This window comes from Halictus rubicundus, chromosome 7 (assembly GCF_050948215.1).
Source record: "Halictus rubicundus isolate RS-2024b chromosome 7, iyHalRubi1_principal, whole genome shotgun sequence".
NCBI lineage: Eukaryota > Metazoa > Arthropoda > Insecta > Hymenoptera > Halictidae > Halictus > Halictus rubicundus.
In genome coordinates this window covers 14,328,260-14,345,421 of record NC_135155.1, presented here as the reverse complement: position 1 = coordinate 14,345,421, position 17,162 = coordinate 14,328,260, and the positions used below count along the sequence as shown (strand labels likewise).

The 17,162-nt window shown below is 40.0% G+C and overlaps 1 protein-coding gene across 1 annotated transcript; it reads right to left on the bottom strand.

The window, feature by feature from the left end:
• On the bottom strand, positions 1-6,921 carry LOC143355874 (uncharacterized). The gene is made up of 12 exons (XM_076791044.1): positions 6,904-6,921; positions 6,783-6,810; positions 5,648-5,859; positions 5,133-5,182; positions 3,811-3,915; positions 3,379-3,571; positions 2,775-3,124; positions 2,429-2,597; positions 2,283-2,354; positions 1,607-1,756; positions 1,337-1,501; positions 1-916 (listed from the first exon to the last, which is right to left on the bottom strand). The coding sequence occupies exons 1-12, from the start codon at positions 6,919-6,921 to the stop codon at positions 809-811; spliced, it is 1,620 nt and encodes a 539-aa protein (XP_076647159.1). The 3' UTR covers positions 1-808.
• Positions 6,922-17,162: the final 10,241 nt, after the last annotated feature.

Below are 17,162 nucleotides of genomic sequence, written 5' to 3'. Positions count from 1 at the left end.
GAAACAAACAAATGAAGTTGTTTATTAATCAGTGTGAACGTAGTGAACGAATAATTTTGCGAATTTGTGTGGAGTAATATGGGATTAAAGTGAATTAAGAATTACCAAGTCGATTCATTTTTCAATTTGATCAAAGTAGTCAATTCCGAGGAAGCCTTTTTCTGATAATTGTTCACTTTGATACGCTGTCCTTTTTATTATTACTAGACTGCGGGTTTTATGCATTTATCACTTAAAACGAATGAATAAAACAAGCTGTGGAAAAAAGAGAAAAATTAAAAAATGGTAAAAGCATTTTTGTTTCCAAGATAAAAGAAACAATACACTTTTATTTTATTTCTATTTTTTACGATTAGCCTAGACAATTTTGATTTTGCATAAAAATCCGCAGTCTAGCAATGTTTATTGTACTATTGTGATCCGCGGAGTTTCCGTCACATTTCCTAAGCATTTATCGCTATTTATAACTCGTGCGACTTACTCGCGGTACTTTAGCCCCATTTATCGATGATCGTCGTTCGAATTATACTTACCATAGGAACATAATCGCATTTTTACTACCAAATACATTCTTCTAAAACATGTACTCGTCCACTTTTCTCCCAAAATCAAAGTCTCGTGCATCGGGGGGTTTAAAGTTGTTTTCTTCACACGAAAAAAGTGTTACAAATAGAAACAATAATACATTCAATACGAAACCATTAATCAAAATATTATACCGTACACTTGTTCCTTAATATACAAGCGAACAATTTAGAAAAATGTTTATTTAAAAATATCGTTTAAATTGCCGTTCGTAGATCCTCCATTACGATTTCAGTCTTCTCGTTGCTTTCTTCAACAAAAACTTTGACAGATTTTCAGAAAAATTTGTCTTCGTCAGTATGCGGTTCAATTCCAATGTCCAGGTATTAACCTAGTTTGCAAATGAATTTGTTGTGGACGTAAGATTGTTGGAAAAAAATAACTGCGATGGTATGACCATTTTTGTTGCATGTTGTAACTACAGTCTCGATGTATGTAAAAAAGGTGTAAAAACTTTTTTGTTTTGCATTATATTTTTACGAAACTTTTACCGACATATTCGGGTAAAAGCTACAAATATTTAATTTCGGAAAAACTCTACAAATATGTTATTAGTAATTTTAACAATTGAATTTGAAACTTTGGACTCTAAAATTTTAAGAGTAGGTATGCAATTCGTTTTAAATGAAATTTTGGGTTCACAGAAAAGTTTCTCATACCATCACAGCTACTGAGAATAATTAACTAGCCTGTGACAAGCAAAATATACTGCATTTAATGATAAATTTGCTAATTTTCAAGAACAATTTACCGAGTTAGGTGTCTTTCCATTGATGAAGCCTGATAATTCTTCTGGTGTCATGTTGAGAATATTGCACGCGGTTTTCTGAGCCTCTTTTTCACTAGGCTCATCCGCTTTTGGATTTCTCTGCTTCTCGTAATCGCTTTGAGAGTCGCAGAGCCTCCTCAAAAAGTCCTGGAATCGTTAACAAAAGAAGAAGAAAATTGAAAATAAAAATCCTTCTCCACAAGTCAGAATTTATTTCTCAATTTCTATAAATAAAAACATTTTCGTTTATACCTTTACGCTCTTCAAATACTCCACGTTCTGATTTTTCGCGGCTGCTAATTTCGTTGTCATTGATTTAATAGTCTCCTCATAGTTAGCTCTCATGTTTTCAACCTTCTGTTGCACTGCGTCGTCGAACTTTTTACTAGTTTGCGTTTCGGACTAAAAATAAGACAATAAACATGTAGAAGCAATATTGCACTCTGTCTTTTATTGTATCAATCGTGTCATTATTTTAAATTTAATTATATTTATGTTTACATATTTATCATTTGATAAATTTATTTAAAATGTTAAAATTGGCAGGAAAACCAATTGACATTATTGAATATTTATTGTAATTCAACAATTCTTCTTTTATTAATCTTTCGATCACCGATCATCGATCACTTTCGATCATGGTTTCACTATTTTCATCCATTACTCAATTATTACGAATATTTTAGTAGTATAATTAGTACTATTGATTAGATATAGTTAGTATTACAGCGCTGTTCCTTCGAATCGAATATTTTTATCATTTGACACTTTTCCTGTTATAGAAAATAAACAAGATATTGAAGAAGCTCAAATTAGGTGTGGCAACTTTGTACATTTTTTTGTCAATTAAGGCGTTTTATAAAAATTTATAATTTGTTAAAAGACCAACTTTGTTCAATACTATTGATTGAAATATGTATACCAGTACCTTTTCCATGTCAGTCTTCGATTTCTCGTTGTGAGAAAGCAGTTTGTCCTTTTCGCTGTTCAAAATGGAGATCTACGGAACAATGCTCATTAACAAGAGAAAATATACCCATGAAATATTTAACAATTTTTATTTAGAATATCCACCTTGGCTTTCAGTTGCGAATTGTTAGACTTCACGGCTGCAATCTCGTTCTGCAAATTGCTGATTTTTGACAGAAGTTGGTTCTTCTCCTTGTTCAAGTCTGCCAACTGGCTTTTGTAGCTGTTCAGCAAGAACCCCTTGTTGGCGTTCGTTGATTCCGATCTTATCAACCTAAAAGATTCAACTTATTAACTATCACTTTCAAGCCGAATTTTCAAGGGTCGATTTTACTCGCCTAAAGTGAATTTGGACAGCAAAAAAAAAAAATCTCAAAAAAATCATCCCGAAAGTTTCATAATTTTTCGAACTTGCGGATTTGATCTACGTTCGATTGAAGTGCGAACACACTTGTTTCTCAGCTGTGTGATCATGGTAAAGTCCTCGTCCGCCTTCTTCTTCAAGTTCGTCAACTCCCTGCTCCTCTGCATGTCTCTATAGTGAACAGCGTTGCTTTTCTCGTGGTTCTCCTTGCTGATATTGTTCTGCACCCATTCCCGAGTGTCCTCGATCCTCTTTCGAAGCTCCAGGTTCTCCGAAATCAATTTATTCAAGTTGACCTCGCTCGTGTCCATCTCCTGTTGCAGCTTCTCGAAGCATTTGTGGATCGATACGCATTTCTCCGTTTTGCTCTTCAGGGCTGCCCTCGTCTTCGTCAATTCCCGTTTTAATTTGTTCGACCTCATCACCACCGTTCGCAACTGACAAAATTGTTAAGCGTACAAATTAATTAATTAGTTGTAACTGTTACAAGAAGTGGAAGCTAGTTAAAAATTGTCTGTATCTGTTACACGAAACAGAAGCCACTTAAAAATTTCTTTTCCTCTTAATCAGTTTTAGCAGGTCGAAGGTAATATATGAATTCTTTTAATCTTTCTATTGTTTCAAACTGCAGCTACTCGTTTTTGTCATAAATGCATAAAATCCGCAGTCTGATGACACTCGATGCATTTACCTTTTTGCGCAGGTTGCTGGAGACATTCTCGCGAAATCTCAGGCGTTTGCTGCATTTTAGTTGATAGTTGTTCCCCCGTTTTTCAGCCATGCGAGGACCGAAATTCTCAAGGACAGATGTGCAGATTCGAACAATTCTCTCTTGAAGCATCTCGTTCTCCTTTCGAGCTTCCGATCTCACGTCCTCCAATGTTCTGCAATGTTATAGTATATTTTAGCTTCAGTTAACATTAAGCTACTGATATGTACACGTTTGTGGCTTCTAAAAATATGATTTTCAATTTGAATCTACTTGAACATGGAAAATACTATCTTTCTGTTTTAGCGTCGCGTTTGGAAATCCCCTTATCGTCGCACATCCATCTATGGCGTCTAGCATGTACGTACATCTCAATTTGTAAGAATTTTGTAAAAATTTAGAAGAAAAAATTACCTCTTGTACTTCTCTTTCGCCATCAATTTTTTCTTCAGAGCTTCGTCAAGATCCATTTTCGTCCGACTGAGTTTCTGTTTGAGTTCCGAAATCATCGACTCGTACCTATTAATTAAAATTATTGCTGTACACAAAATATACAGTAATAAATACAGTAGTGCTCACGTAAATTTGCAAAGTTTGAGTCCCAAAGCGAAATTCTTGCTTCACAGGGTAGTCTTTCTGTTCCAGAAATTGACTCGAGTTCGACATAGTAAGAGAATAGTAAAACATAAACGTGCAATAAAGAAAATTTAAAATGCAGTAATTTTCCTCCTACCTTTTCAAACGTAGTGTCAATGGATTGCTGAGATTTTTCCGATTAAAACGAGTCCAAACACGACGTAGGTCGGACTAGTTTTATAGATTTGATGTAAATGACATAATTAAGGTCGAAGGTATGGTTGCTATCATGAGGTCTGTAAAAGTAGACGAATATGTGTCGTGTTTGGACTCGTTTCAATCGGAAGAATCTCAGCAATCCATTGGTACCACGTTCGAAAAGGTAAAACAAAAAAGTCAGCATTCGAAATTCCAAGTGTATAAAACTAGTCCGACCCACATCGTGTTTGTACTCGTTTTAATCAGAAAAATCTCAACAATTCGCTGGTACTACGTTTGAAAAGGTAAGCCAAAAATGACCGAATTTGAAATTTTCTTTATCGCATAATTACCTTTTACGCTCGTGATATCTCTTTGGAGGACATCTGTTTCCGTTCCAATAGTTTTATTCTCTTTCCTTGTCTACTGAGATAAGGCTCCTCGGGGCAGTAACTGGTGGGGGAAGAGTGGGGATGGGACGTGCAAATATAAGTGAGCAAGTAGCGCGGCATCGTTTTCGTTGGATATTTCGGTTGATATTTGGAAGTAACAGATTCAGTGAAATTTAAGCGAGCACTACCGTACCAGGCTTCGAGGAACGTACGTCTCGCAACGTTCGCGAAATTCCGCGATCGTAGGAATGATTGTAAAATTTCCCCGTCGCGTTTGACACAGGAGAAATGTCTACAATTCCCGCACGAAATCGCCGGCCAGCATATTACGATTTACGTGTTGGAATTTCATCGGATACTTTTATGAATTCCATTTTATCATCGAGCGGCGTGCAACGTGCACGCGTCCACGGAGAAATTCGATGAATCCGGATGCAATCATTTCGGCCGCCTCGAATTTTCGCCAACAGCCGGAAAAATCGGCAGGTTTTTTTTCGATTAAAATAAAAAAAAAAAGAAGGAGAAAAAGGGAATTTTTTTCGGTTGTTTTTCATTGGCCGAACAACTCACTCGGTCTCCTTGCTCGACGATGCTTCCACCTTTGTCCATCGCTCGCTGTGCTGATTCGATTCGATCGGTCGATACCGCGTGCCGGGAAAACAACGGAAAAACGTTTACGTTAACTGTACTCCATTATCCGTCGAATAGCGTTTTCGAAAGATGAACGGGCTTTTTTTTTATTCTTTTAACCCGGCATTGCTCGTCCGAGAAATATTTAACACTAAACTGTCGTTCAAAATGACCGATTTTAAGTTTTGTCATTTTGCAATTATTGAAATGATAAAGATGCATTCGCGGGGAATGATCACATCAATTCCCTTATTGAATCTGACATAATAAAAATTGCACACAGCTTTAAATATAATTTTGTCATTTTAGTGTTAATTTAGTATTCTGGTTTTCCATTTTCAAAAAACATCAAGACTTTCAATTCCGTTTGAAGGTTGTTAGCGAAATGAAAATAGTGTACTGAAAACTGGAAGGAATAAAAATGATTGTTCGCACACCTCGGTGGTCCTATTGACAGCGGATAGTGCTTCCGCTATCAGCCATTGAGGTGCCGGATCTTCGTCGACGTTCCAAAATGTCGAAGATCGTTTCTGCTTCAAATAAATGCATCTCGGAGACGACCGGTTTATATTTGCAGTCTCTTCGGTGATTTGTATAGTTTTTGGCTCGATAAATGTTGACGAGGTTTGCGTGAAAGTTGTTTTCGTTTCGGCGTCGAATTTTTTCCCTAAAGAAAAACCGGTTCATTTCGATTATGTTTGTAAATTTTTGCATATAATCGGCAGATTAAATATAACGCAGTAATGGAGTATACATCAGCAACGTTATCGAACGAGTAACATGATCGTTCTGAGCGCTGCTGCTACCTGGTGCAATTATTCGCTTCTACTTTCTGCTTCTCGTTTGCTGCGCTGGTAAGTAAGGAATCTCTCAGGTCGATATTATACGAGAATGGTTTGACACAATTTTGCAAATTGTCGCGACATCAAAATTCGCATAGTAAAATCAAGCTCTGATAAATCGACTATAGCGATCACTTCAAACTTCATTCGAAATTCATCCGAAATTAATTCTACATTAATTCTATAATCAATTCCCTTAATTCCGAGAGAAAATGATCTGGAAAATCGACAGAAAGTTTCGCGACATCGAAATTCGCACAGTAAAATCAAGCTCTGATAAATCGACTATAGGGGCCACTTCAAAATTCATTCGACATTCATCCGAAACTAATTCTACATTAATTCTATAATCAATTCCCCTAATTCCGGGGGAAAATGATCTGGCAAATCGACAGAAAGTTTCGCGACATCAAAACTCGTATAGTAGAATCAAGCTCTAATAAATCGACTATAGTGACCACTTCAAAATTCATTCGAAATTCATCCGAAATTAATTCTACATTAATACTATAATTAATTCTCGTAAAACTGATCCGGCAAATCGACAGAAAGTTTCGCGACAGCAAAACTCGCCTAGATCGTCGGCGGTGTGCAAAATAAACGGAACGTTCGCGACACAATGGAACGATTAGCCCGAGAGAATGTTATTCGCAGCAGCTGGGGTGCGGGAAACGAGGAAAAAATTCGTTAGCAACGTCCGGTCCGTTTCATAATGGAATTCGCTGGTCGGCCGGTGTGGGATACACACCATACACCATACACCATACACCATATACCTACCGGAGGTTAAAGAGGACGACAATCGGGGACATATGGAGGATCGTAGCAGAACTACGCGTTAGGGTACACATGTAACGCCTTCAAATTACAGAGTGGCCAACCTCCATCCATCACAACTGGGGCCCCATGGGACTCACGGTCCCCGCAAGCACCGCCCCAACGTTTAAGTCGTTAGCAATTTCCTGCACGGGACTATTTTCGGTCCCAAATTCCATATGGCCCGATAATACCCGATAATACGGCCATGGGAGATTGGAGAAGGGATCTTCGTCTCATCCCATAAAATGGTACGCATCCATCGGATTATGGGATCATCCGAGAAAATAATTTCTAGATCCATGCATCCTCGTTGCTTTCGATTCTATAGAAAAATTGTTTAATGCGTTCGACGATGGGTGATAATCTTGTTTAAACTTGTCGATTGCATAATTACCCCTCCTCCTTCAAAATAGTCTAATTTAATTAATGAAACCGAAACGGAAACAATTTGTTGTAGTGATTATTCATTTAACCTTCCTTTTTATTTTTATTTCTTTAAACATACTATAGCGAACTCATTTATAGCTGTTTTCAACTAGAAAAAATTGCATTATTTACTTCAATAGTATAGTAAAATATTTCTACGATTTCAGAAAGATTCGTTCATTGCATTGTTTAAAATAAATTCACAACGGCTCACATTTTACCCCACTATTGGGGCAAAATATAAATAGTTTGTAAAAATACCAGCCGTTCCACGCCGAAAGATCGCTTAATTGTATTCGTTAAAATCGCTCGGGGTTTCGGGAACGAAATTTTCCATCGGTTCGTCCTGTCTGGCTCGTCCATCAATTATTTTATAGCTAATCAACTCAAATTAAAATGATCGCGACAGCCAATTTATTGGAACGCGATTTCAGAGAATAACGAGGCGCGAGTGTCGTCAGTGATGGTGCAATTCGTTGCTCTATTAATTTTAATAATCTAGGATTCTTCTGAAGTTTTTACTATTCTATATTTGATTATATTATATTTTCATGTTGTGTACTTTTCTACAATTGTAATATTCTTTGAATAATTCGAATAAGCCGAAAATGTATAATATTATTGTTGAATAGGTGAAATAAATCTATGTTCGGTTTTTTGGGAATATTTCAATAAGAGACACATTGTCAATTTTGCAATCGAGACAGACAATTTTTCTGATCATTAAAAATTGTAATAATTTTCAAGGCATCGATATTCTGAAATCAACCGTTTTGCTACTTTAAATTTAACTTGTTAGAAATAGTGTATATCATTTGAAAGGTCTTCTAAAAATTCTCAAAATTCATTAAAAAATTCATAAAATTCTCAGCTTATTAATGAGGAGAGCAACCAACTAAAAAATTGTCGCTAGACCAGCCCGGCATTAAAATTGTCTTAACAGCCGATTTGAAGTCGAAACAGCCAATTATCGGCGAATCGCTAGCGCGCAAATTTCGCAAAATAACGAGCGGGGGAAAATTAAACGAAAGCCACGTTCGTGCTCGTAGGGCATCACGGGGAAGGTTAACGAACGCAATGAGATCGGCGTCGTATGTGCACGCGTGTACACACTGTATACATCGAGCTTGGGGAGGGGGAGGGGGGAGGGGGGTAGGTCTGGCCAATAAAACGATCACGTTCAATAAAGTATCGCCGATTATACGGAGCAGGTTGCGGGTCGAACGGCAAATGAAATTTGTTTGTCAATTAAATGGCGATGCCGAGGCGAGTTTTCCCTATACTTTGCCGGTCGGTACACTAATTAATTTCCACGCTCGGGTTCACTTTATTTACGCGCGACAGGACTCAAAATTACTGCCGGAGAGCCGGTAAATAAAGCTAAAAACAGCTTGCCCTGGTATCGAGTCCGGGACATCCGATGGGAGGCATTGTGCAAACGTTTATATTCTTCTTTAATTATCCTCCGGAAGCAATGCGCTTCCATTATCACGGAGATTGTTATACCGTTCAATATAAGAGGACCTGCCCGTCGAAGTAACGAAGTTTATATTTATTCACAATTTTTATTATTCCAGTCTTGCTTTTAATCATACTGCAAATGCCTGAAGATTTTCTTTTTCGGATAGGATACTCAAATCGAAGAGTTCAGTGGCAGAACACATTAATTCCTTTGTATTGTTTAAAAAAATTCACGAAAGTTCATTAATCTTCTAACAACTTACATCAGACGCCCATCCCCTTGACGACTGGTCGAACAAAAGCCCCTATAGCAAAATTATTCCTAGCTCTTTTCATCTGGAAAAATTGGATTATTTACTCCAATAGTATAGTAATATATCCCTGAAATTTCAAAAAGATTGGTTCATTATATCGTTTATAATAAACTCCCAAAGTCGTATTAATTTTCAGCACTATACACCAAGTTCCCTCCACAACGACTAATTGAACATAAACTTTTACAGCAAAATTATTTATAGCTTTTTTCAACTGGAAAAATTGGATTATTTACTCCAATAGTATAGCAATATATCCCAAAAATTTCAAAAAGACTGTTTCATTATATCGTTTATAATAAACTCTCAAAGTCCTATTAATTTTCAGCACTATACACCAAGTTCCCTCCACAACGACTAATTGAACATAAACGCCTGCAGCAAAATTGTTTATAGCTCTTTTAAACTGGAAAAATTGGATTGTGTACATGAATAGTGCGGTAAAATGGCCCTACAATTTCGAAACGATTCGTTCGCTGTACTCCTCAAAATAAATTCACAAAGTCTGATTAGTTATCAGCAGGTCACACCAGGTCTCTCGGTAGTCACAACGATAACCCTTACGAATTTAATCAAAGTTGCAATCACAATAAAACTTGTAGCTCACGTTGTTCACCTAGCTCGATTATCCAAACCCCATAGACATCAGCTCGTCCCGTGCCCCCCCCCCCCCCCGTAGAATCTCGGAAATCGATTCGCGTCGCCCAGTCGAATGGGACCCCGGCGCGGCGTTCCCCCCTCCACTCGGTTACTATGGAATTATTGTAGATAATATGTGGATAGTTAGTGCGCGATTAGTCTGTCCAACGGATTATATTCCTCCCCTTTTCATTCCCGTGGTGCCCCGGGGGCCAGCAGCGCCGTGATAAATGACCGAATCCTTTAGTGTTTTTTACCCGCGGACCGCTTAGCTGATTCGTTCCCGTACCCTCGTGTACCCTCCTCGTAACCCCCCTATGGCCCCCCTATAGCGTCATGGTGTCCCGGAACCGTGGTTTCGCTGGCCGAAGGTCGCCGGCACAATTTCGCCGTAAATCACTGCAAATCGTTGACGTAAACGGCAAGGGTAATTAGATACACTTACCCGCGATAAGCCGCGCTCCTTCGACGTTCACGGGCGCCCTTCGATCTTCCAATGGGCCCCCCTCGGTCTTCTGTAACAATAGTTCCTTCACTTTATTATTAATCTATTCGGTCGATTTGATTCGCTCGATTAACGCGGAAATTATTTTAAAGTGGTCGATGGATTTTTTTAATTGGCCACGACAACAGCAATTTCAATCGCGAACGAACAACTCACCCCGAGCAACCTCACCTAATCATTTTGTTTAGAGTTTCAGTGTGAAAGATGATTTTTGAGGTACAGCACAAATGCGAATTTATTTCCAACAGGTTACATGAAGCTTCTTTCTCGAAGACTAGCCGAATAGAAGCAACTATAGCAAAATTGTTTATACCTTTCTTCAAGTAGGAAAGCTTGCATTATTTATTACAATAGTATGGTGAAATATCCCTACAATTTCAAAAAGTTTGCTTCAGTATATTCTTTGGAATAAATTCGCAAAAGTTAATTATTCTTCAGCGGTTTAGTTAAAAAGGAAAGGCATTATTGTTTACAAAACAGTAATTTGTTGAAGACAGTTGGAGAAGTACGGTTATGTTCTTGAATTTCTACAGTTGATTCGGTTGCTTCATAATAAAATATATGTGGTAGTCTAATGTTGGGTCAACAAAATATTAACTAACCCTATGCTCCATCAAATAACCCCAAATAATCCCTGTTATTGCAATTATCATTATTAGCATATGAAGCACGAAAACTTCTGTAGACAACGAGTACGCGTTCTACGGTACTTATTTGCATAACTCTACACAGGTATTTTGAAGCATGAACATTATTTATGATCGTAATCAAAATATTACTCTTCCTGCGATTAGGACACTCGAGCATGCTCGTTTTCTGGTCATGTGTAACGAAATTTTGGGGAAACTGCTTGCCGAAGCAGCTCAAACCTAATAGGGAACATAAAATAATTCCTGCATTTAATTCCTAGATATGGTTATTATAATTACTGTAAGTGCAACAAATCGTGAAACATTTGACGCAGAAAAAAATTTACAAAATAAGATACCTACGTTTCCTGCCTTCTTGATTCACATCACATTTAATCTAGTCCATCTAATCAATTAACTGCTCAATTTTTTAAATCGTCTACTAGTCTAATCTACTTGTACTTGATCAATGAAAACTATTAAATTCATCGAAGAAATAAATCTGTACCAAAATTAATATTCTGGAATGCAAGATCTTATCAATGACACAGCCTCCTTATAGAAACTAAAGCGTTTTTATGTACTTTTTATTAAATGGTAAAATTAAGGGTTCATTCACTGGACACCCAAAATTTTTGACTGCTTTCTATAAAAATCTATTTATTAAAACCTTGCCATTAGTCAACGAGACCAAAAAACAGAATTTTATAATGCCGTGTTAGGGTCTCGCACGACCCCACCAAAATTTACACACTGATTTTCACATCAGAGTTGCAAGACGATTCTAAATATGCTTTACGTAATCTCAAATGCTATACTCAAAAATCTTTTCAGTAGAAACTGAATTCTTGCGGTGCTTCCGAGGAAAGGGTGGAATACCGCTCGGGTATTTAAAAAAACAAATAAAAAGAAGATACCTAGATGCTCGAGCATTGCCATAAGGGTTAAAGCATCGTTCGAGGGCCCCTCTATCATCTTCCAGCAACTTTCTGGTCGCAACATCGTTAATCCATTGCCTGTCCAGCATCCGCGGGGGTGGTTTGCAAGGTACCGAGGGGTTTTTGACGGCAGACTAGCAACCGGCGTCGCCTAATTTCGAGGCTCACCGTTGTTTATTGTCGAATCCTTTTAGCCGGGAACTGTTCGTAAGAAGTTCCATCGGAAAAGCCGGGCGGAGGAAAAACCAGGGAGGGGAGGGGGAGGGGAGGGGGGTGGAAGAGATTCCGTCATTAACGCGACCGACACCACCCCACCCACACCCGTCCTCTATAACGACGAGGCTCGTATTTCGTTCACTTAAGAATCCGCCGGGATCGTTACCGTTTTAATGCGTCGACTCTCCCCTCGAATCGGTGGCACTCGCCGCTACACGGGTCGCCTCTTTTTTTTTTTTCTACGGCCGAATTCATATTTTCATTTCGGCGCGTTAATGAACGCCGACTCGCCTTAAAAGTCGCGCGTAAACCAAAATATCGCATTAAGATGTACGCTCTCCTTAGCCGGTACCTCGCCAACCATAAAGAAACCGAGATTCTGCTTCGTTGGTGGTGCGACGACATCGTTCTCTACTTATTCTTTTACTCAATTTGTGGAACAACGAGGGGAACTTCCGGCAACTGTTTCTGAAACACAATAATTTACAGTCTCGCGTACAGACGCTTTTCTTTCATCTGGTGACGAAAATACTGATTTGTCGACAGAACTTCTTAATTTTTTATCATTTATTTATGACACTTTCACCGACATATTCCCGAGATTCTCGTGATTAAAATGAGCCCAAACACGATGCAGTTTGGATCACGTTCACTCGGTTAATCCACGATACAATGGAACCTCGATTATCCGAACGATATTTTTCTCGATCAAGTTATGCTTCGAATTATGTCGTGTTTGGACTCGTTTTAACCGGAATAACGTGACAAATATGTTGGTAACAGTTTCACGCGCAACTGTTGGAGCTTTACTTAGTTAAAATTATTTATGTCGGAACCATGTGTTCCGTATCTTGTTATCCAGAATATTCTAAGGTCCCTTTTCTTCGACTGCCCTAATTTTGTCAAAACTGTTGGTTCAGGGAAGACCGTCATCCATCACATCACGTTTTCCAAAAGATGACAGCGCTTCAAGATCGAAACGAAGAGAGGGAAACACACGTTCGGACGGCTGGACGGGAAAATTCGTTTTGCCCGGGACCCTCGATTGTGTTTTCCAGCGGCAACGTTCTGAATAAGCGTGTATGCATTTCATCGGGAAGCGGCCAGAGATCCAGATTACGGGAACGGCTTTCAGCGTCGGCCAAGCAAACCGAGCTCTAGAAATTCCGTTTCGAAGTGGACGTTCGTTCCGCTCTTGCGCGCGATTCGCTGGCCTAGGTCACCTCATATTTATAATAGATGTGCCTCGGTGAATACCGCAGGCCTCGAACGAATATAACGTTACGAAATGGCAAAACCAGCCGGCGGGTATTTCGCGAGAGAATGGGATAGAATGGGAGAGAATGATAGAGGTACGGCTCGTTAAAGACACGCCCGTGGAAAATAGGGGCCGCCGGTCCAGAGCCCGCTTGACATTAAAATCGCATTTGCCGCTTTTCCGCGGAATCCGCGAGCGGTTTAATCCATCGATTACTCCGGACGATGTTGCTAGCGATGCACGAACAGCATTAAATTGTAATTTAACCAACGACAACGGATGCGGCGGTGGCGGTGCTGCGCTTCTCCTAACGATAAGTGACTCCATCGCGACTCGGAACGATCGCGAGACCGATTCCGCAGTTCGTATCCGTTTCGCGTGAGGTCCCGTAATTCGAGTCCCGCGATTCGACTCGCGGATTCGTTCCTTTCGTGTATGCGTATCCTTCGCGTAGCGCTTGTGCGCGCCGCTTCGGAAAAATCGCGAGATTGAATTCACTCGGATTGCTCGCAGCGTTTATAACAGAGCCGCGCGTCAAGTTATTCGACGCGAGCATCTTCACGTCGTTTCGATAATTGCGAAAGGCCTGCTCTCCCGAACGACGGAACAGACGCTTCGTTGAAAACTCATTTTCAGAGGGACGACGTAGCCGCCACGGTCTTCGGCTCGAAAAAATTAACCGCGTCTCGCTGCGCGGAGATTTCGTCGGGCCGATTAATCATCCGTCCGAGGGGCAGGAGAGTCGATCGAGTCGCGGAGGATCGAGCGTTAATTCCCGTTCCGAAATCTCTCTGGCGTCAGCGGTTTTTGCGCGTCGCGTACTCCTCTCGCCGCCAATAACACTCTGATCAGAAGCGACGCTCGCAACGGAGGAAAACGCCAGGCCGCCGAAGCGCATATCGGATCCCTCGTTTCATCGGGGCTCTCCAACGAGAGTACACCTATAATTTGTAACGTGGCTCGGGCACCGGCCTAATGGAAAAATGCGTTCCGGCCAATTTTACGCGCAGCCGTCAGGCGGGTTATTGGCCGACGCGAGACGCACAGGTAGGCGGCAGTGAAACGAGAGGAGCAACGGAGGACCCTGGAACAGACGAAACCCGAGGAGACCTGGTCCATAGGGACCGTCCCGTAATGCTGCGAATCTAGTGTCTAGGTACGTTCGTAAGTTCCTGACGAGTATCTTAGCAGCTTAGCCCTTTATATTTCCTTTGTTCAACCCTTTCGCTTGTCGAACCTTTTGTTCAATTTTTTTTTTTTTTTTTTTTTTTAATTTATTTATTTATACAGGTCGCATCAACAACTAGGTCATTAGCGACCACAGATATTATATCATAATGTTACATTATTATTTCTTTGTACTTAACATATAAGTCACTTATAAGTATACTGAGGAGAACAAATTTTGTACTTGTTATATGCATACAATATTACAATGTGTGAAAAATTTTTGTGGATTTTAGAAATTTTAAGACTTGGTCTATATTCGACTTAACATTGAAACAATCACTTAAATTGTTGGGATAGCCAAGCGTCTTCTTTGGAAGGAGAAAAGAGGGCATTGTAGGATGAGATGTTCAATTGAAAGTGGTGTGTATTCCGAGAACTTCCTGTGGTTTTAAGCTTTTTGTTCGAAATGTGCTCCAAGAGACTGTTGGTTCGTTGGCGGTGGTTAAAGTTGCACGAGGGAGAAGGAAAAGCAAGACAACGCCATCTAGAGACATCTGAAGACTATTGAGGACGGTATATATACAGTGTGTTTCACCTAACTCGATAGAAAACGATAGAAAAGAATGTCAGAGGAAAACATTAGTTGGTTTAGAGGGGCAAATATTATGATAGGCAAAAATTGTTCAAGGTTATATTTTTTGAGATTTCAAGGTCAACGAAGTTTTTTTAAATGGAATGATGTATTTTTAATATCGCTATATGATCTTCCAGGTCAAAACGAATCCAACGGCCTGTAATATTATGACCTTCACGTGACCTTGAGTATGAGAAATTCACAAAACTAGGGCACTTGATGTAAATAGTGAAATGACATGATCCCCCTAGGGTTTCGAGAAATGTTCTCAGCTTATTAATGAGGAGAGCAACCAACTAAAAAATTGTCGCTAGACCAGCCTGGCATTAAAATTGTCTTAACAGCCGATTTGAAGGTCAACGAAGTTTTTTTTAAATGGAACGATATATTTTTATTATCGCTGTAGATAGCCGAGGTCAAGACGAATCCAACGGCCTGCAATATTATGACCTTCACGTGACCTTGAGTATGAGAAATTCACAAAACTAGGACACTTGATGTAAATAGTGAAATGACATGATCCCCCTAGGCTTTCGAGAAATGTTCTTGAACCTTGACTAATGTCTGTGAACACGCTTACATAAATTGTAAACACTGATACATATTCTTCTCCTTTCGGTGATGGGTAACGTATCAGGTAGTAGCGAGGAAAATGATCTCTTTTTCAAATCAGCCGTGTAATACAAAAGTGACGCAAATCATTACGTAGCCGTACGGAAATATGTACGGTTTCTGAACAGGCGATTTTGACTTCTGTCTCGCTCAAAAGTTTATGCGAAAATAACGAAAATAGATAATAATATCTGGACGTCACCTGCAAGAATACGTAATCAAAAATAAATTTGCGCACGAAATTTCACCACCTTTACAAACCTTCCCAAGGTCACTGCAATGTCAAACAATCATCGTATACTCTTCTCCGTGCCCTTTTCGTCGGAAACCTTTTTCATATTTTTTAAGATACGGAATTTTGTCGAGATAACGAGCCCTCCGACGCACTGCGCGACGAGAACAAACATGCGAATTCCAGCGCCGTGCGACCTGGACGGTTGAAACACAGAACGTACATGTATCCTGTTCCCGTTTCGCTGGACGTCTCTTCGACAAATAAATGTTATCCGATATAGCGCGCGCGGGTGCCTCTGTTCCACGATCCCGCCGACAGATTTTCATTTACGAATCGCGGCCCGTGGAACGGGATTTAAAACCGACACGGTATCGCTGTATCAGCGAACGGGGGTGGTCGACGTGGAGAATGGCGGAGGGGGGAGGGAGAGGGGGTGGACGGTCGTTGAACCGTTCACGGTGTTCATTTCAATTCGCCTCTAATTGAACGCTGTTCAATATTGACGAGTTAAATAATTGTCTTTGGAAAACTGAGCCCGGCCGCGTAACCGTTAATCATCCCTCCTCGGGCTGCTGGTCCCGTCGTTTTGCACGCGATCCCGGAATAATTCGCGACCCGACGCGCACTGGCAAGTCTCGCCGAAATCCTGGCCAAAACCGAGTATTTCTTTTCCGCTCGAAACATCTGTGTCAACTGATGAAAATCCAAAAAGAATCCGAAAAATGCTGATCTCGCGTCGAAGTTCGAGAACGACGTCGCCTATATTTTGACAATATCAGTGTATGGGTACGAGTATTGTTCATGAATTTTTTCAGATTTTTTGGTGAGGTGTGCTGTGGTCCAAAAAATATAAGAACTACTGTTCTCTAAACTAATGTAAAATTGACCTTTTCAATAGAGTTAGTATTTTATATTTTTCAATATAAATTAAAGAATGAGAGACGAGGTAACTTTCACCTAGTAATTTTTGTCACCAAGGGTCACGGTGACTCGATGTTTGCAGGTTCGATCGATAATTGTGTTATTCGAATGAAACAGAATTTCCAATAGCGATTCGACAGCGAAACGAGCAGTCAGACATTTTCGCGATATTTTCTCGGGGCTCGAGCGGACGTCTCGTCCCGCAATGAGACAGCGTTAAACGCGCCGGGTTTTTACAAATTACCATCACAACAAATTACCGGGCGGGACGACAATCACTGGAATACACGGCGCACACGATGATACGTGACGCGCATTATTTGCGGGTTGTCGCGGCCCTCGCGTTCCCTT